The sequence below is a fragment of the Dermacentor silvarum genome, chromosome 1, assembly GCF_013339745.2.
Source record: "Dermacentor silvarum isolate Dsil-2018 chromosome 1, BIME_Dsil_1.4, whole genome shotgun sequence".
Lineage (NCBI taxonomy): Eukaryota > Metazoa > Arthropoda > Arachnida > Ixodida > Ixodidae > Dermacentor > Dermacentor silvarum.
The window spans coordinates 169050375-169072028 of record NC_051154.1 but is presented as its reverse complement, the minus strand read 5'-3'; the positions used below and the strand labels follow the sequence as shown (position 1 = coordinate 169072028).

Here is a 21654-nt window from a genome sequence, read left to right as displayed (position 1 = left end):
CGCTCGTTTTCGCTTTGCTCAGTTTTATCTTGTCCCACTCGTCCACGTGCCCTGATGTTTTTACGTGTTTAACGTTTTCCTTTTTGCAGTTGCTTGTAGCTTACTTCGCGCAAGACGACATCTTAACCACTTATTCTCATGGTCGACGAAATTAAAGCCAAGAAGATTATCGCGTTTTACGTGACGGTGTATCGAAAAAGAATCAATTTTTTTCTTTTAATCCTCCTTTTTCAGAGTCAGTAATAATTTGATTCAGCATGAATGATAACATACGCGATATTCACGTCGTGAGTGCCACTGTACATAGATTTGTTTGGTCGTGCGCGACAGGCGAATCGCCAGTTGGTCAAAAGTAAGCAAATTCACTTACATCTAAATCCAGAAGGGATTACCAGTCCATCTTTATGCTCAGCCAGAGTCGCTTTGAGCAGTTTGAATGATCTAAAGGGAAATTACGCGCGACTATATGCGATCTTGAGGCACGAGACCATATATTTAAGCGCTACTTCTATACTTCGTCAACCCTCGCAATTTGAAACATTGTGTGTGACATAATTTTTTTTAACGCACCAGCATTTCTTTGACGGCTCGGTGCAAGCGCTGAGCATGTCCTCTGTGTCGGAGTGACTTGGCATCAAAATAACTTTACACTTAATTAATCGGTGGTTTCTGACGCCACCGGGCATTGAGTATTGCGAATTCCATAATTAATATTTACGAAGCATTCAGGCGCTGCCTTTTTCGAATTCCTTCGTTTACAGAAAATGATCAAATGGGGAAATTTTTTTCATTAGTTAAGCCTCATAGATACGACTCTGTAACTCCACAGAAAAAAAAAATAATATATCACACTTTTGTAGACTGCACTTGAGTATTTAAAGCGAACAATAATGCATGTAATACTAACAGCAGCCTAATAGTTTAGTTTAATATGTTGCCCAGGTTAAGTGAGTTTTGCAAAATTACTAAAGTTGTGCGAATATTTCAGATTTCGAATAACAGACCAATAATTAAAGAATCACCGCCCAAGCGCTCCTTTCTGAATTATTGCTTCGTGGTTGGCGGCATCTGCCCGCCATCGTCGCTTTCGTTCAACGTGGCGGCTGCGTTCGTCGTGTTGGCTGGCGGCATCCGCCCGCCAGTGCCGCTTGCATTCCGCTTTGCGTTGTAGCACTGCTTGGAAGGCTGCCGGATCCTGGGTACGCAGTTGCTGCTTGCGCTCGGCTGCACGAGCCTGTTCTTGAGCCCGGGCTGCAGCATCGACACGGCGTAGACGAGCTCGTTCCCGGTTCTGCTCGCGGCGTTGCTGATCGAAAGTTGCCTGCTCCTCAGGAGCATACGTATGACGAGTGGCCTACCCATTTCGCAGCCGGAGAGAAACTGCTGCGCGCGCGCTCGGCTGTGACGGAGAGCAACGACGTCACTACTGATGCAGCCAATCACGCGCCTCTCTCTCTCTCTCTTTCTCTCTCTTTCTCTCTCTTTCTCTCTCTCTCTTTCTCTCTCTCTCTCTCTTCTTTTTTTTCTTTTTTTTTTTTTTTTTTGAAGCATGCGCATGGGGTTGCGCCGAGGAGTTTTCGGCGTACAGGCGACAGACGGACGGACTGACGAATCGGCTATCCAGATACAGCTTCCCTGTAATATTTGCGTTTCGATTCGTATACGATTCGAGAATTTACTATTCGAAATCGTCGTATATTTGTTTCTGTTGGAATATACAGTATCGCAGCACTTATAGGAGTGTCGGGGAAGAGAGGCTGGTGCAATTAAGTGACCAGCTCCAGAGCGAACTCACGGGGTAGCTAAATTCTGCTCAATATCTTCCAGTCATTTAATGAGAATGCTTCGCTTTCAAGCGGTCTATATGCTAATTCGACGTATCGATTTAGGCAATTAAAGCGATCTATTATTTGGCAAGTCTCACTGTGTTTGCATCCCCTTATGAAACAATGTGTGATGCTGCACTATCATACTTACCTCCTTCAACGAACGAAACACTCTACGTGCATCTGGTAATGTGCAGCTTTTCATTACTGTCATTGTCGTGGTTCACCAGATAACTGAAAGCAGTTGTTTATCATTTACAAGCTCCTCTGTAGGCCAGACGTCCAGTTGCCAGTGGCATTGCGTGCAGGTATCAAATAATGCAAATAAGCATTTTTTTATTATTTCTTTTTTGCCAGGACGCATTTCAAGCAAACTTTATATTTCATTTTGTTTAGAAATTTAAAAAGTATTCAATATTTTATTCGATATTGGCAGGTCATTCTTTATTAAGTATTCGTATTCGATTCGGAAATTTTGCTATCGAGCACCCCTAAAAAATACTATTTGCAAAACTGGGATGATTTTCTTGAGTCACCTATTCATACATTTGCGCTTCGCTACAAGCAATCTCTTTAACTTGTCCAGATTTAAGTGGCGTGTCGTATATCGTCTGGAAGAGAAAGATAAACAGAAAGATAAACGATGTGAGTTGCCATGCCTACCGATGAGGCATATGTCGACGTACCCGTGCTACATTGATTCGTTTATTCCGTTCTTTAATTATATAATCGCAGTCAATATCGTCGTGCTATGAAGTGGTTTCTTATGAAAAGCATAAGAACCAATTAACCAGACAACTGCAGCTGTCAACTTATCGTAAGAAATTACGGACATGGGGAAGCACCTCTAGCTATAGTGATTGCGAGCTGGGAATATACGCGGCTTCAATGGGAAAACATCGTCTTCCGGAATATCGAATCACACGGGAAAAGAAGTTAAAATTACTTGATGAAATAGATTTCACTCGCCAAGCGGATCCCACACATAAAGCTGTACTTTTGCTTTGCGGCTGATAGTTTTGTTCGAGTGCGTAAAATCTTTTAACTATATTGCAATGTATATAAATCGATACAGTTCGCGAAGAACAGAAAGATTTGGGGAAAAAAAGATACTTCACGAAGTAGAATTTGGAAGTGACTGTGCATGGTTTAGGATATCGAATTTCATTTTCTTTTTGAAACATTGCATTGGCAAAGTACACAGGAATTTATCCGAAATTGTAATTTTCATGGCATTAATCGCAAAGTCTCGCACATAGGCGATGATATACGTTAGCTTGTCCGAGTCCAGAATCGCCCGCGCAAGGTGCGGTTGAGAGGTTTCGACTATACCATCAGTCAGGTTTTGCGGTAGTTCACTAATTCGATTCACTCATTTTTTCACTTCGTCGCTGATAGGTTCGCCAATCTACTGCAGGAGAGTGTTCAACGCTACTGGGCTATTAGGACCAAATTATATTTATATCTTAGTTTTTTTTTTGCATAGAGGACGTCGCCAAGCACCGCGCAGTAGCGGAAGGGGCCAACTGAACCAGATCTTAAGAGTTTCTACAAGCATGAAGGGGAAAATAGGGACGGGATATTAGGTAGGCTAAAAAGTATTCTAAATGGACCCTGGGGTGCTATGCAGGATGTGCCGAGTTTGGCGAAACTCGGCATCTTCACGAGCTCTGGCGACGCCCCAAGATGAACGAACAAATGGTAACAAGACAAAGTTTGTCCGTCGGCATGCTCCAGTTTTATTAGTATATCTTGATTCACTCTGGGTGGCTATCAGCCCTTGGGCGTTGCCATATGGGCGGTCGACAAACTGGGGCTCACGTGATCATACGGTCGGTGCATAGTCGTGCCTTCTTTCATTTGTTTGTCGTTCCACCGAGTGCATTACAGGCACAAGCAAGTTACAAAATAAATGCATTTAGTACAATAATATAAGTCACATTTATGTGAGTTATAAGCATTTTAAAGTTTACAAGATGTACACTGAATGTGCATTAGACTAATTAGCAGTTTAATACGTTTCGCGTTATACCACGAGGGGACGCTCGTCCTCCTCTTTTTTTTTTTTCTCTGGATTCAATTGGCGCGGCTCGCTACGTACTTGCGCTAGCATTTCCGAGCACCGATTGGTGTGCGCTTGGTTTTGTCACTGGGGTTGTACAGATCGCTCGTTGCTCTTTCTCTTTCTTCTGGATTGGATTGGTGCGGCTCGTTACGTGCTTACGCTCCCATTTCCGAGCACAGATTGGTGTGCGCCCGGTTTTCACACTGGGCTTTTAACAGCTCGCTCGATGCTCGCGCTAAAAAAAGGCTGCGAGTAGAGTGCCTCGATGCGCGCGCGTGCATCGAGGCACCCAAGCTGCCCCAGCTGCGAGACGATGTGAGCGTCGGCTAGCGCCTGAGTGGTTTGCCGCGCGCTTACCGTGTAAGCACTCGGGAATGCCGGAACGTACTCATACAAGGGTCAGAAAACTACGCTTTATTTACTTTTACTTTGCGATGCACCTTCATACTGGCAAGCATCGAGCAATGGCATCTAACAACCGCAGGAAAGACTCTTTATACTGGGTAGCCCGAGCGATCCGTGGCTTCTAACAAACGGAAGAGAGGGTCTTTGCAGCGCACGTGGCCGTTGAGTGCCACCACATCCATCCCAGGTGAGACTCCAGCATCGGTGCAGTTACCCTGTACCCATCGCCGACGAGGTGGCGCTTCACTGTTTGACAATAACTTCCTTTTTTTTTGCGTGTGAACGCCCATGATGGGGTCCAAAAAGTTCACGCTGTGGTTGACTATCTCCCAATGGAGACTGCGGCATAGACCCGTTAGCATCCACTAAATTTGGAATATTTTTGTATGCGGCCAATTCCTCGCTATGAATAATGGTCCCCGGTTGAACATTGGCTGCAATAATGTCGCCTAGCGTCGCCGCCTTTCGTCGGTCGATCTTGAAAGTCGCAGCACCCCTCTGGTCGCGCAGAAAATGCCGGAGACCCACGGGCCACCATCTTTAACACCACCGTAATTTTGGTGGCTGGGCGGAAAGTTGTCGCCCGACATTAGGCGGCCTCGATTGTACTTTTGCTCGCTGCGAGGAAGGCACTCGTCAATTTGCGCTATCTACACGAGGCCACCGAGTGGAGGTCGCGCCAGCAGCTCATCCCTCGCGAACTTATGGGGTAGTTCCTCCAGTTGGCGATGGCGTGCTCCGATAGAGGAAACAAGTTGCCGGTCATCTCCCTGAACAGCCATATGTCTACGCTTTGGCTCACCCAGTACGTGAGCCAAATCATTTTCCGCCTGGAGAGGTGGTCGTTCGGACGGCCGAGGGGTCCGTGTTGGCGAAGTAACTTCCTTCGCCTCTCTGCCCATGCAGTGCCGCGGTACCGTGTAACTGCGAAAACTGATTTCGGCAGCAGTTGCACCGGAAGGCAGCCCGGCGTCCATTCTGAGCCTTCCAATATAATGTGACCACTTCGCCTGCGCAGGTTGGTTGGTCCGGATTGAACCTCAGGTGCTCGCAGGCGCCCCAGTACTCCGATGACGACGCCGGACCTGGCCTGGGGCTGGGACGCGGTGGACGAGCAGCGCTTGAAACAGGAGAGAGCCGAAGCGATCGCATGAACTTTTCCATCGCAGCCTATCACACCACTCTGTGCTCGGAAAGCATAATTTGCCCGCCACGCTGTCTCCGCAGACGACGGACTTCGCCTAACTCGTTACACAGCCAGCGCACTGACGTTTTGGAAAGGCAAAAATGACGCAAACCTCTATACGTCGGTCATGTAGGTGAACGGGTCCAGACGGTCATATTGACGCTTACTGCCGCTGGATGCGATGACACAAGCTGCTGTTGCCACCGCCATGTTCACGAGTTCAACTCGAGGGGGGTTTCGCGATGTACGAGTTTGGCCCGAGTTCGCCTGTCAATCAAAACCATAGGTCACGCCCCGCACGAGGCATGTAACTCTTGTGTGCGCCCACCACGGTTGGGCCACGCCCAACTTACTTTTCGGCAACAGCGACGTGGTGCGGAACTGAGAGGCATTAACAATCTTGACCGGCGAAATAAAACACGCACAACGCACTGTCATCGGTGATGCACTGAGTACCACTATAAAAAAAAAAAGCGTCGACTTTCGCTGGCTTCTGCATATATCTTCTTGGGCTGTGATAACCCCACAACACGGTTCATTGCCTGCATTGTGGCGACGTAGCGCATAAAATTAATTATCGCAGGTCAATGCAACTGCTTGCAAGGCGGCGATGCGCCGCGGTGGACGACGATCCTGAGCAGTGCGTAGTGTTTTCCAACGACAACGTATCGCAGCTGTCATTTGAGGTGGCTGCTCTGTCATCAGTGATGTATGGGAGCCGCAGTGTCGCGAACAGGGTCAGCGGTCAGCGCAAGCACATCCAGTGCGATGGCATTTTTGCATCACAACCACGGCCCACTAAACAATTGCAACACCTTCCTGCGTTTGAAGTCTAATTTCCTAACTGCACACAAGAGCCCTCACCCGCCAAAATGCGATTGTTGCGCTCTCGTTACGATATCCATCTGCGATCGCTGTTAGCTCAGCACCAGAGGCAATCGGCAAGCACATTGGAGTGAACAACACACTCAAATTCTGCGTGCATGCGCACGGAGGCACCTTCACTGGGCAAGCGGGGAGAAGCGATGATTTGTGTCGCTGGGCAGCACGCTCTTCTTCGCAATGCATCGCGGAGACTTCGCGCACGCAGATAAACTGGTGCATTTTCACTGTGCTGCATCACTATGGACCCTACAATACCGCACAGCAATTTTGCAGCGACAGCCGTTGCCCCCGTCTCCATCGCGAGAGTGTTGTTTCAGTTGGTAAAGCGGCGGCCTTAATAGCCGCCTCAGTGAAAGCACCTGCGGTGAACAGCCATGCCGCAGCGCTGCGTTGCCATTCCCCTAATAGACAGGGAATGGACAGATCATTGTCATGACTGACTTTATGCGTCATTATCGCATCGATTTTATCGAGAGTAGCACTGCAGCACCCCTGGCGACTGCTCACCGTATGAACTCCCTCGTGCGTGCGACCCTCTACAATGTATCCGCTTGTAAGCTTTCGCCTCACTGTCGCCACTCGCGGCAAAAAACTGCAAAATTTAATAATTCACTCGATGTCCGTTTGTCACCCCAAATTTATAGCATTCAAAACTAAAAACCGATACTTTAAGAAATAAAATGTTTGTTATTGTATTTGTTCTATTTCAAAGTATTCGATTGAGGAAAATGCAGAGAGTGATGAACTCTCAGCCGTGGAAGACACGGAACCAGAAAGTGTAGGCGCAAGAATGCACCGCATGTGCCCTGTTCGCATTCGACGGAGGATAGAAAGTTAATGCCCAAAGGAGGAGGCACGCCCTTGACGCGCCCGAGAAAGGCGTGGCAAGCGGCTCACGGCAAGTGTGCAGATAGACAGCGGGACAGTCACGGTATTGCTACGTTGATAACGATACGCGGCTGGGCGCGCTTTGGTGCGCAGTCCTCTATGCTTGAAGCGCGGAAGCACTGTGCTGCGCAGGGTGTACTCATGTTGTCATACGTGGCTTTATCTCGACATTTCTTTTTGCCTGCTGTTATTGCACGTTCCTTGCTATTTGCGTTCACTGAGTGCCATCGAGCAAACTCGGGTAAAACTCATGCGAACGAGAAGCTCGGCGCATCCTGCATAGCACCCCTGAACATCTTTTTATTGAAGTCGAGAAATGTATTTGCAGTTAAAATAGACTATCGAATTATGGGGTTTTACATGCCGAAACCACGATCTGATTATGAGGCACGCCGTAGTGGGGGGACTCCGGAAATTTGGACCACCTGGGGTTCTTTAACGTGCACCTAAATCTAAGTACACGGGTGTTTTCGCATTTCGCCCCCATCGAAATGCGGCCGCCGTGGCCGGGATTCGATCCCGCGACCTCGTGCTCAGCAGCCCAACACCATAGCCACTGAGCAACCACGGCGGGTAAAATAGACTATTCAAGAAATAATTTGCCGCGAAAAATACTTTAATGCGTTCCGAAGAAGTAGGGTTATTGACTATCAAAGATCGCGTATTATTCTATTCGGTGTGCTCCCGTTCCTTCTTCAATACCTTGCACTGCAAAGGCCACGGCGGAGCGGGCCGTGCTTACAACGCTCCGCCTACATAACGCCACCGTGGCGCGCAGTTCAAATTTGATTTTGGATGTTCACGTAAACGCCACTACTTCCGATTTTGGCGCTTACGACGCGCCAAACGTAAAGTCCCTATATAAGAAAAGCACCGCCATCTACTATTTCCTCCGCCGCCTCCTCTCCTAAAGCGCTTGCTTTTTTCTTTACTTTTTGCTTGCGAAAGCCAAGTCGACGGTGACGCACCTAGAAAGTCCACGTTGAAGCTTTCAGGCCGGGCGCGCGCCGCCGCTGCCGCCGCCGACTGCGGCTGCGCAGAGGACTTTCAACATGGCTCTGAGGCGGAAAGAAAGAAAATATAAAGTGAAAAGCGCGCGCTATCATCGTCCAATCGGAGATACAGGAGAGACAGAAGCGGCGTTTATCAAAGGATGGCGGTACTTTTCTTATATAGGGATTTTAGCCAAACGTAGCCAAACGCGGTTGTCCTCAGCGAGCCGCAGTGCGCGTAGCCAGCGGACTCGTCGCGCGGTGCGGTATATATGTAGCAGACCGCAGCTACCTGCAACTGTAGATTGTATGCGCAGCGTTTGCTTTGTGCATGGCTGGGCTTGAGTACGCGCTCGCGCTCATTTGCTCCAGTCTGGCCGTGCTACGTGGTGCGGACCGGCTTTGTCCTGCACCAGCTTGGCCGACGGGTAGTAGCCACATCCAACGGGCGCATTATGAAGCGCTATCCATAGCTCAATACGAAGCGAAGTCTGCCAAGACATTAATAAGGAGCGGCCAGGAGTGAGCACGCGCTGACAAGCGTGCATGTGGTCTGACCTTTAGTTTCGCGTGGTTCGCGGGCAGTTGAATCTTCAAAACTAGTCGAAATTATCGAGACCCGACGGCTACGAGATCTATAAGTAGATTGGCCAAAGTTTAATTCTACGCGGCTAGCACAGCGCACACGAAGCCACAAGCCATCTTGACTCACGTAACCTTTGTACCCGCCGCAGATTCCAGGATGGGGTGAGCGCTACCACGCCACGCGCAGACATGGCCGGGCTATGGTGGGCCACATGGCCGGGCCACCATAGCCGGGCGGCGTATTTGGAATACCCAGTAGGTACAACGCATGGCAACCGCAGAGCCACGCTATTGGCTTACACGCCTGCGGGACGCTGTGATGTCACTCCAAGCAACTGCGCCAAGCGACTATACTCTCGCTCTCGGTGCTTTATCGCCTGGCTCTTCTTCCCTAGCGCCACGGCTGTGCTAGCCACCGTAGCTGTGCCACGGCCGCTCGATCGAGAGGCCGTGGCTGTGCCAACGTATTGTGTTCGGACTGATCGGACTATTTTGCACCAAGTGTGTTGTTTTTAACCGCTGTACGGACATGTTCTGCGGCTAGTGTCACGCCTGACTTTTTTTTTTTTCTCCGGCTGTGCGCACGTGCGATATTCGGACTGTTTATGCTATTGGCTGCCGGCTGTGGGGACGCCGCCGCGGTGTCAAGCCTAGCAAAGGGCTCTCATCACCAGCGCCCTTCGCGTCTCTTGTTGTGCGTCGTGGCTGGGCTTCGCGCTTCGACGTCCTCGCGTTTTCTAGAGCGAGACTTTTCGTCCCAACCACCAAAGTGCCCTCGTACCCTGCCGACTGATATAATCGAGACCTACGACGGTGCAGGAGCTTACGCTGCGAGGATCGATGCGTGAAATTCATTCCGACAAGATCGGAACCTGTGAGATAGAGATGTCGTATTCCACCACTACTACCTATAAGAAGTAGCGCGATGCCCTCAAAGTGAAGCAAAGCACCCTTGCGATTATCCTGCAGCTTACGTCGTATCAATGTAATTCGACATCGACACGGCATCAAAGCACTGGATATTAATTGTTTTAACCTCTAGGTGTGTTTGCACAAAACGTAATAAACAGTCCTTCAAATAGCCTATTTTGTTTGGAAGTTACAGAGTTCTCTCAATAAATGTTGCAGGTATGTGCCAATTTCTTCACTTTGCAAAGAACTCTCTCGGGTTTTATTTTGTTTTTCTGGTTTTCTCCAGGTCCCGATATCCTTAATGTAAGGTAGTTTGTAGTTGTTCCAAATGTACAATGTCAAATTTATGACGTAAGCGGTGTGCATGTTAAATATTGTTTAAAAAGTGCTTTGCAAAAAGAAATTCACATTCTACAACGGGGCTAAAAATTGTTAAAAGCAAACAACTGCCATTAATATCATTGGAAATGGTGCAAGCTAAAAACTGTAATTTAAGAGCACTGCTTTATGTGAATTTCAAGCACAGCAATTCGAAATAGTGGACACTTACAGGGGACACTGTTTTTTAATATACTGGCTGAAACTGCATTATTGGAACGCTTTAGTAGACAATAAGTATCATCATCAATAAAGCACCCCTTCTAAATGATTTGGTCTCCATCCTTATTCATAACGTTCCGTATATAGCTTGCTTCTGGCCTGCAGATTGTTCAGAGGGTATATACTGCTGCAATTAGACACTGTTTTCTGCGACCACTACATCACGTCAACACCAAGGAGGAGAGGGAAACATTTAATTTGTTGGGATACATTACCATATCTAAAAAGCTGTATGCAAGTCACACCGCAATAAGGACACAACCATGGCAGTTCAATTTATACAGTTTTCGCTTTGGACAATATACACACAAGGAGTAAGGAGCACAGAATTATTGGGCATGAATTAGAGATGAATCTTGGAGAATAGAACCCATCGAGAAGCGTCATCGTCATTCGTGATGTTGGAACGAAAGACTTCAACATCGGCGCATGAATTGACGTGGTCCTTCACGCATTCCATCGCGAAGTGCGTCGACGTCCGACAATCACTGTCCGCAGCGGCCATAGCCGCACAACCGCGTTGGCACAGCCGGCTGTGCAAAACACTCCGGAGAGAGAGAGAGAGAGAGAGAGAAGGAAAAAAGTCAGACGCAAACACTAGCCGCAAAACACGGGCGTACAGCCGTTAAAAAAAAAAAGCACTTGGCGAGGAAAAAAAAAACAACTGTCCAAATATCACGTGCGCACAGCCGGAAAAAAAGCAGTCAGGCCTACAAAACACGTGCGTACAGCCGTTAAAAACAAAACACTTGGAGAGAGCGAGAAAAAAAAACAGTCTGAACTCCAAGTGCGCACAGCCGGAGGAAAGCAAAAAAAAGTCAGGCGTGACACTAGCCGCAGAACATGTCCGTACAGCGGTTAAAAACAAAACACTTGGAGAAAAACAGTCCGATCAGTCCGAACACAACAAGCCACGGCCGCTCGCCGTAGAGCGGGCGTGGCACAGCTGTGGCGCGTGGGTAGAAGAGCCAGGCGATAAAGCTTCGAGAACGAGAGTAGCCCCTTGGCGCCGTTGCTAGGAGTGACATCACAGCGTCCCGTAGGCGTGTAAGCCAATAGCGCGGCTCTGCGGTTGCCATGCGTTGTACCTTCTGGATATTCCAAATTCGCAGCCGGGCTAGCGCCGCTCTTCCGGCTTCCCCTCCCCATTCCCCACAGCGTTTCCCGCACAACATATTGGGAGAGCGGGAAGACGGCGCCCATCAAGCCATCATCGTTCTCGACTCACCCTGTCACGCTTTCCCTCGCACCTACAGCATACGGCGCCGCGGAGCGCGACAGGATCTTATTGCAATTGGACTTTATACGGAACATCACGGCAATGGCGACGGCGGTGACCACGGCGGCAATTAGCCTGAACTGTCCCTATAAATGATATCGCAATAAAGCCCATCAAAAATCTCAGACGCTTTGGCATGACAACGTTTCGCACTCTATATGTTTCCGGTCATCGACAAATGCAACTTACCGTTCGGAATAAAACACCGTGAACGGTTATCGGCAAACAGAGTTCGAGGTCGTGTATTCTTTGGCAAGCGCACGTTTGTCACATGAATTGGTGGAATACCACCCACTTGACAAGCAACAACTATCAGTTAAGTGTTTATACTGGCTGTCAAATTGTGGCGCAAGCATTCTTGACCGCGACAAGAAGAGATTCTTGAGCAGGACCACGACGCCGCCGTTCGCAGCCACGTGCAGTCTGCCCGAGGTGCCGAACGGCTCGTTCCGGGAGCTGACGACGGAGCGGCCTCTGGATCCGGCGGAGCTGATTGGCCACGGCACCCTGGTGGAGCTGGTGTGCGGCCGGGGCTTCCAGGTTCAGGGGCAGCCGGAGCTACGCTGCTGGCAGGGACAGTGGACGCCCGGCCTGCTCCCAGAGTGTTTGCCCGGTGCGTCCAAGGGCACGCTTGCCCGAATCGCTCACATGGTACCTCGTGACCGTGTGCGTGCATGTCTGTCTGTCTGTCTGTCTGTCTGTCTGTCTGTCTGTCTGTCTTGTCTTGTCTTGTCTTGTCTTGTCTTGTCTTGTCTGTCTGTCTGTCTGTCTGTCTGTCTGTCTGTCTGTCTGTCTGTCTGTCTGTCTGTCTGTCTGTCTGTCTGTCTGTCTGTCTGTCTGTCTGTCTGTCTGTCTGTCTGTCTGTCTGTCTGTCTGTCTGTCTTGAGTGAAAGAGAAGCTTGTCCACCACCGCTGGTAGAAAGCCGAAAAATATTTCTTATTTTCGTACGCAGTCAGTCGGGAATATTAAATAGAAAGAAAGGGGGAGGAAAGACAGACACTTTAACTATACTTTGTCTCGCATAGCTATGGGGGACAAACGTTAGGACTGATGACTTGCACCATATATTGAAAAGGCGCAGCGTGTCCACAGTCGAGCATTCAAGTCAGTTGCATTCAGGTGCTAAAGAGCACGTGTGGCTTGGGCTGATAAGGGATGAGGTCAGGCTCCTAAGATCTTAGCTTCGGTAAAATTAGGCATAAACCATCTGGTAGAGATTGTCAAGCGATAACTGCGGGACGTAAACCTGACGAGATGTCCATTTGTGTAATGCGAGCGTGTATTGCGACAACGACAAGACGACAACGGGGTGACGATAGAGGATCGACGCTACGACGAGGGCATGATGATGAACGATTGACCATCAATTAAGGCATTGAAACGTTGGATCGACAACGACGGCTTGACGAGGATGGATTGACGGCGATGACGGCATGACGACGATTGAATGATGACGAAGGTATAACGATGTCGACTTGATAACGACGGCGTGACGACGATGAAATGACGATGACGCATTGACGGTGGCTACGATGGCACAATGACTATCGAATGACGACGTCGCCTTGACAACGACGAAACGACAATGATGGCATGACGACAACGACATGACGATGTTTCTTGACATCTCATATTCGTTCAGGCCTCCAGTGTTGTTTCGGTTTTGGCGGCATCAATGTCCATGCCATGTTCGAGCCTGGTGCGACACTCCGAGGTGAAATCGTCCATCCAAGAAAGCGGGAAGGTTCCGCAAAAAATATCTCGCTCTAAAAGGTCGATTGTTCACAGGGCACAACGGAATCTAGAGTTATTTCTTGAAGTGGGAACAATGACAGACAATGTGCGGGTAGTCTCCTCACATCTGCACTCGGCATAGATGGGAGAATCATTCATTCTCACGCGATAGCAGTATGAGATAGTAAAGGCTACTTGCGGTCTACAGCCGAAATAGGAGTGCTTCGTCACGTCAGGAAACATTTTTGGTGGTAACTGTTCGTAATGACGGATCGAGGCTGTGTGAACGGTGATTGTAGTCCTGTGAGTATCCCACAGAGCCAAGGGGATATCACGCACAAGATGGCGAAGTTGTCTTCCGGCATCCACTCTTGACAATGGTGCAAGGAGTGTTGGCCATCTGGCGTGGTCACATCTAGCAGCGTCATAGGCGAGGTGGTTACCAATGATGCCACAATGACCCAGCAAAATACTGAAAAGATACATTATGACCTCTACGGACAGCGCGATGGCAAATCCACTTGGTATAGGACATTAAATTCTTGTAACTCCCATGACTTAAAGGAAACAAAAGTGTTAATTTGCAAGGTGGTGGTTCTTGTCCGATGTATTCCACAGCGGCCCGAAGGGCGGCATGTCGAGATCTTGGAAATTTTCTCAGGTGTGAAATTGTTTACTTTGTTGCGACCGATCCATCCGGGATTACAACAGTGCCCGTTGTATCGAGGCATCTCTCCTTTATGCCTCTCTCACTTTCTGTATATCCAGATCGAACCGTCCGTGTCAATTAACGGTGATTCGGTCAGCTTCAGAAATACGTAAGTGTGCCATTACAATATTGCCTACTTGAGAGCCACTTAGTCGAGAAATGGACGGAATACCGTCTGGTGAGGAGGATACATACTGAAGCAAAAATGAACATTTTCTAAAGTCAGGAAAATAAAGAAGAACAATGGCTGAGAGCCACTGAGGACACACTGTTTTATTATAACTGCCGAAGAGGAGGGCCAAAGCACGCTGGCAGCTCGGTGACGCAAGCAGAACGTCGCATCGAGGGGTGTGGCTTTGCGCTAGCTGCAGCCTCCCATTTTCGGTTTCGCGCGCTCTGATAGGGGAAATTTGTCGTGCCACAGTTCTACGGGTAATTGCATTTTTTCCACCTCTAAAAGTTGATACGGCTTGTACAGAGAGCTCGCTTCAATTTCCCAATAACGATGAGCCCGCTGAAAGTAAAATTTTAAAAGTTCATTAATAGATTTTTGTTAATTAGTGACTAATTACCACGTATCACCCATCACCCCGTGGTCGCAATCAGCGAGGGCATGACTCCGAAGGAATCGTCCTTTTATTGCAAAATGGCTATTTTTAAATATTACTTAAAATATTCGTATAAACACCCTGTATAACTATGTACTGTGCATGTGGACTGGTGCTTGGCGATTGCTTTAGACCTTGGCTATAGACGAATGTTAACATTGCATTGATCAGAGCGAGTGCTTAATGATTGTCACACTTCGTTTCGTCCTGCGCCTAAAAAGAAAAGAAAAAAGCCGATATATATTTTAAACCAGATATACTGTGTTCATGGGTCAGCAGAAAAGCCTTCTATGGGTAAAAAATATAAAACTGCATTCTTGAAAGCGTAGCACTAGAAAGTTACGAGATCGTCTGTCTCACTAAAACAGACTTTGGAATAATGTGCTTCAGTAGCGCGGAGACATCGCGAGCAAACCAGCCTGCAAATGCGTGGCGCGATCTTTCTAAACACACAGAGCCGAGGCGGAAGCCTATATTATGTAAACGAACATCGTATATGCAAGAGCACATGCGAACAATGCACTTGTGTTCAAACGTTTGTTCTGCGCTACGCGAATAAACAAGTGGCAAGGATATTGTGCAAGGAAAGGAAACATGGAGCAAATAAGTTTGAAAGAATTAATTAGATTCTGGCGAAACGCTGTCGTGCATTATATCTAGAGTGCGCCAGAATTGCTACCCTGTCCGCCTGGGTGGAACGGCGATGTAATTTAGCTGGAGGCAAAGAAAGAAATTGCACTTTCGCGGACATCACTGGACGCATTTGTGCCACGGACATCCCCGCCTTCTCTCATTGCCTCCCCCCCCCCCTCCTCCGCTTTTATTTTTCTGTCGCTGTACTGGCGTTGACAACGTACGTTGTTGATGTTAGGGCAGCAAATGCCTTTGCGGGAGACTATAATAGCTGAGTGAGGATCAACGGCGAATATCTCAGCAACCTTCGGTTTGCAGATGACATTGTCTTGTTCAGCAACAATGGGTATGAATTACAACAAATGATAGAGGACCTTAACCGAGAAAGTGTAAGAGTGGGGTTGAAGATTAATATACAGAAGACAAAAATAATGTTCAATAGCCTGGCAAGGGAACAAGAATTCAGCATCACCAGTCAGCCTCTATAGTCTGTAAAGGAGTACGTTTATCTAGGTCAGTTACTCACAGGGGATCCTGATCATGAAAAGGAAATTTACAGAAGAATAAAATTGGGTTGGAGTGCATACAACCGGCATTGCCAAATCCTGACGGGGAGCTTACCACTGTCGTTGAAAAGAAAAGTGCACAATCATTGCATTCTACCAGTGCTAACATATGGGACAGAAACTTGGAGGTTAAAAAAGGAGCTCGAGAACAAGTTAAGGACCGCACAAATAGCGATGGAACGAAAAAAAATGTCGCAGTTTCGCCCGAAAGGCGAAGCATCGATTGCGATAGCAAATTAGTAGAGAGCTATTCGGAGTAGGGATAGTGGTTTTATCGGCTGCATAAACTTGGACACATTCGCTTACTAACTGAATTAACAATCGTGGTGTCAGCGCGCACAAGCAAACATGAATAGACCACACTGAATGACCGCAGACAACGACTGTCAAAACGTCGCAGCGGGCGAAGGCTCGCGCGGTCTATCGCTTCAACGAAAACTGAGCGGCGAATGCACAGCGCATACAAAGGTCAGAGCCGTGTGGAGATAAGATACGGTGCGGGCGACCGCCAACGCAGGGCAAAGTGAAGAGGAGTTGTGCAGAGAAGTTGTTGGCAGAGGAGAAGCTGTCCCCCCCCTTCCCTCCCCCTCCTTCCCGCGCTGCCTTCCTGCTTTCTTGCTTTCGCGTGGGAGATTGAGTGGCAAGATACGCCTTTGGTGCCGGAGCACAGCGCTGCCCCGCCTCCCTCCCTCCCATACCCCCACGGCCTTTCGCGCGACGGTCGCGTTTGCTTTCCGCCGTGCGTTCACTCTCCGTGATAGCGCGCGGGGGAGTTCGCCCTTCGTGATAGCGCGCGTCCCCCGCGCGCTTTCGCTCGCGCATACGGCGCGCGGCGACGATTTCATCGCCCTTGGAATCTATAAGGAACCTCACGGCAATGGCGACGGCGACGGCGACGGCGACGGCAGAAATCCGGTTGAAGTGTCCATATAATTTCTATCGCAATAAAACGTTACGCCTAACGTTAAGAGACAGGAAAAGGAGACGTTAAGACAGGACAGCAAACGGGCTTAGCGGATATTCTAGTTGACATTAAAAGAAATAAATGGAGCTTGGCCGGCCATGTAATGCGTAGGGTAGATAACCGGTGGACCATTAGAATTACAGAATGGGTACCAATAGAAGGGAAGCGCAGTCGAGGGTGGCAGAAAACTAGGTGGCGTGATGAAATTAGGAAATTTGCAGGTAGGAATTGGAATCAGCTAGCGCAAGACAGGGGTAATTAGAGGTCGCAGGGAGAGGCCTTCATCCTGCAGTGGACATACAATATAGGCTGATGATGACGATGATGATGATGATAGCTGTGTCGAATCCCATCGTCCAGTTCTTATCTCTGTTGGAGGCGCGGAAATGTATTCCTTTCATTGTTTTATAAACCAAGCGTTCTATCATTACTATTCCATCTTTGCTGGTGACTGGCCCTGACGAGAAGAAAGCATCGCGCTGGTGTAACTTTAACGAAATGGCTTCAATGGTCTCATTGTATATTAAACGGTTACGTTCGTAATAATATCCCATCCGGGTACAAAAGTCAATCCCTGTTTCAAAATGTCATACGTACATTTTCACGAGCCGCCAGGCTATGCCGAGCTCTAAATGAAACTACCGTCAAAGAGTTCGTCTTCTCTCTCTCTCTCTTCGATTGTATTCATGCCAGGAACAGCGATGCAGCAACAAAAATTAAAAAGATGTTCCATCGTGATTTGTATCATATTTACTGTCCACAACCCCTCACGCATTCCCACAACCTCTTTCTTGCGTTCTACTGAAACGCGGTCGTATTTTTAATCTCGTTAACCAAAGTGCGCCCTCTTCTGCGGTGCGCGCATACGTTAAAAAAAAAGAGAGAGAGAGAATGTTACCGAAAAAAGCGAAGTGTTTTTTTTTTTTTTGTTTTTTTTACATTTTGTTTCTTTTTTCCTGCGCCCAGATCTCTGGAATCTTCTCTTTCTTTTTTCGTCCCTTCCGTCAGCGCGCTCGTACAGCCCGCGGGCTGGCTCTGGGCTGTTTGGCGTAAGAAAGCCACCGCGTCGCGAGCGCTACTGGTTTCGTTCCACGTGAGGTATATGGCTCACGAAGACCCACAGACGTCCTTCGTCGCGAACGGCAAACAGCACGAGCTGTTTGACATAGACCGGGCTGCAGCTCCGAGAAATAGCGAGAGGGAGCTCTTTGTTTGCACAGCGGTGACAACAGCCCTGTGGCCGCCGGAAGATGGCAGACGTCATTCGTCGCTTTTGCTTTTACTCTTTCGATCTTCCACTCACTGGTACAGGCCCGCCGGTATCATTTATTTTCTTCGCGATCTAGAACTCTGCGGATTTTAGGAAGACGGAGAAGGAAAAAAAAACTGAGAGACGAGAATAACAGTCGACGGGAATATATTAAAGAAGTGCGACAGGCTCTGTAGCGAGCTTCGGTGGCTGCGAATGCAAGGCGGCTGTTTGCCGAAGGGGGCGCGCGGAAAGATCCTGCGCGAGAAAAGCATTGAGCACCAAGGAGGTGCACGCCATAATTACGTCGGTCATATCGCTGCCCGGAATCTTCCGCAGCGTCCAGTGCGTGCGCTATATGCGCCATATTTCCGTCGTTAGGGAAGCACGCCGTCGCCAGAAACGATCAAATCCGCGGCTTTATTTTTTCATAATGCCACCCAGAGGGAAGATCATATATGCTATATGCGCAGCGCAATTATAGATGATCCCTAAATATACGTGACCTGCATTAGTGCATATAATTTGTCATAACATCGCTTAAGCATTCAATAACAGCTCTTAGTACAAATTCAGGAGGACCAGCGCTCAGACGAAGTACACCGAAAATTAAGAGCGACGCGCACATTGCGCCGTGTCACTGTCGCTCAGTGCAATGCATGTGTCGCTCTTTTCTGTGTACTTCGTCTCAGCACTGGTCCTCCAGAATTTGAACTATGCGCTACACCAATCGGTCGAAGTTTCTACCCTACTGAAGCTCTTGGGAGCAAAACGCAGTGCATAAGGTAACCTAAATGACGTGCCCATTTCTGAGCCGCGCGCGCTTAAACTGGTCATTGAAAGACTTCGATGACACCAAACTAGCTCATTCATACGTCCCAGGGTTTTGAGTACAATTAAACGGAGACGTCAAAATATATAGGGGCGGAAGCTCGGCGGTTGGAAATTGGAATAATGGGCGAGCACGGACTTTCAGGCACACAGGCCTACGTCATAGGAATGCGCGAGGGGCAGTAGGAGTACGCAATCAGGAATTTCAGTTCTTTTTACTAATATACGCAGCATTGTTAATAAACAGGACTTTCTTGCATCCGCAATTGATGCATGTAAAGCTGCCCTAATTGTGTTAACCGAAACCGGGCTGCATCGTCACATTTCCGATCACGAATTACTTTTAACCTCCTAAAATTTTTCTTTTTACCGCTGTGATCGGACCACAAGGAAGGGTAGGGTGGTGGTGTATTGGTCGCTGTACGCAAGAATATCTCGTCGCAATTTATTGAAATATCCACTAGCTAAGAGTTGCTTTGGGTGATTCTTCAGTTAACGAATAAAAAACATAATTGTCGGAGTCTGTTATCACGCACCGGATTGCTCATGCAGGTTTATTGATGATCTCCACGATGTCACTAACTTTGTTTCATTACGGTACCCAGCCTTGCCTTTGTTTTTGCTAGGTGATTTTGATATCCCAAACGTTTGCTGGAAATTTGATCTCCCATTTCTAGAACCATTTTCAACCTTAGCCAATGAATTCCTTGATTTCTGCTCAGTCGTTTCACTTACGCAGTTAATAAGAGAGCCTACAAGAACAGCTTTATCTAGCGCTTACATTCTCGACCTGTTGCTGACGTCTCATCCTAACCTCGTGTCACATATCACCCACATGCCTGCTTTAAGCGATCACAGTTTAGTGTTGTTTAAGATTAATCTCCGGTTTTCTAAAGCTGAAAATAAATCTAAAACCTTTCCCAACTTCAAGAAAGCTAACTTTGATGCTATAAACAGGGGCCTGTGCACATTTCTTTACACATTTTTCAAATATTTCGACAAGCGAGATGTTCAAACGAATTGGAACATGTTTCTCTCTATAAGGTTATTGAGCTCACAAACACATACATCCTCTTACGCACAGTCACTTCTAATCGCAACAAGCCATGGTACAACACCTGTATTAAACATTTCTCAAACAAAACAAAAACGTCTGTATATATCAGCCAAAACAAGTACGAATGTCACGCGGTGGATAGCTTATGAATTGCTTCATAGCAATACACAAGTGCGCTTAAAAACGCCAAGGACAACTTTTTTTCTAATACTCTGCCATCAATACTAAAAACAGATACTAAGAAATTCTGGCGCATTATAAACCCTAGCTACAAGGGTGACGTAAGTTTAGTCGAACACGCAGGTCACGCCGTTCCATCAACAAATGCGCATCCGTCCTGAACGATGCTTTTATAAAAAAAAAAAATTCTGACACTTCCAATGTTTGTCTACCTGCCGCACAATTTTACAACCATCCAGTAATGTTTCCAATAATAATTGACCCAGCTGGTGTAGAGAGCATAATTAAGAGAATGAAACTTTCATCATTCCTGGGCTGCGATTTCAAAAACCCAAAGTTCTTGAAAAGCACTGCTGCCTACTCCTCAATAATACTAACAAAGATTTTTGAACAGTCGCTTTGCACAGGTTCTCTACCGGCTGACTGGAAAGTCGGCAAGGTGATTCCGCTACACAAATCCGGTAATAAGCATTCCCCACTTAACTACTACCGGCCAATTTCACTTACTAGCATTCCCTGTAAAATTTTAGATCACATCTTGTTTTCTGGTCTCGCCAACTTTCTTGAATCGAACTCTTTTTTCACTCGCGCGCAACACGGCTTCAGAATATCATACTCTTGTGAAACGCAACTAGTATTATTCACGCATAAACTGAGTATCATTCTTGATCAATCCTCCTTCACAGATAACATATTTCTATATTTTTCAACAGCATTTGACAAGGTATGCCATAAACTTCTACTTAAGCTTCGTCTTCTAAACATAGGTAGCAAGTTACTTATGTGGCTTGAGTGTTTTTTAACTAACCGCTCCCAGTACCTTTCGTTCAACAACACTGACTCAGAGCTCAGCGGCGTTCACACTGTTGTACCACAAGGCTCGGTACTTTGCCCTCTTCTCTTTGTTTACATTAATGATTTGCCATCCTGCGTTTCCTCTCATATTCATTTGTTTGCTGACGGCTGCGTAATCTTCCGGGAAATAACAGCTGCGAATATAATCATTCTACAGAATGATCTTAACGCTGTTTCAAGTTGGTGCAAGGCATAGTGTATGGAAATAAACATTAACAAGTGTAAATTCATGCGTGTATCACAAAGCACTCAAGCCCCACATATTTACCTTCTTAACAACGTTCCCCTAGGTCCCGCGATTAGCTACAAATACCTTGGTGTACACATTAGCAGCAACATTGACTGGACTACTCACTGCGCTTACGTCGTTAGCAACGCTAACAGAATTTTGGGCTTTCTTCGTCGTAACTTTTCGATTTCTCCATCTACCTTAAAATTGATGCTCTATAAAGCACTAATACGTCCAAAGTTTGAATACGCCGCATATATTTTGGATCCAGGTAGGATGTTTTCATGAAAACATCCTACATTCTCTTGAAATGGTCCAAAATAACGCAGTCCGTTTTATCCTGTCTAATTATAACAGAACTGCTCTTTGAACTTACCTTCTCTCGCATCACGTCGCAAACAACTTTGTCTCTGTC

The 21654-nt window shown here is 47.5% G+C and overlaps 1 protein-coding gene across 1 annotated transcript in view; it reads left to right on the top strand.

The window, feature by feature from the left end:
- Nucleotides 1-21654, top strand: part of LOC119436382 (sushi, von Willebrand factor type A, EGF and pentraxin domain-containing protein 1) — a 696898-nt gene that overhangs the window by 639902 nt on the left and 35342 nt on the right. The window contains exon 12 of the mRNA XM_049657392.1: nt 12036-12236. Coding sequence (XP_049513349.1) covers nt 12036-12236 — 201 coding nt within the window. The remainder of the gene's footprint in view (nt 1-12035; nt 12237-21654) is intronic.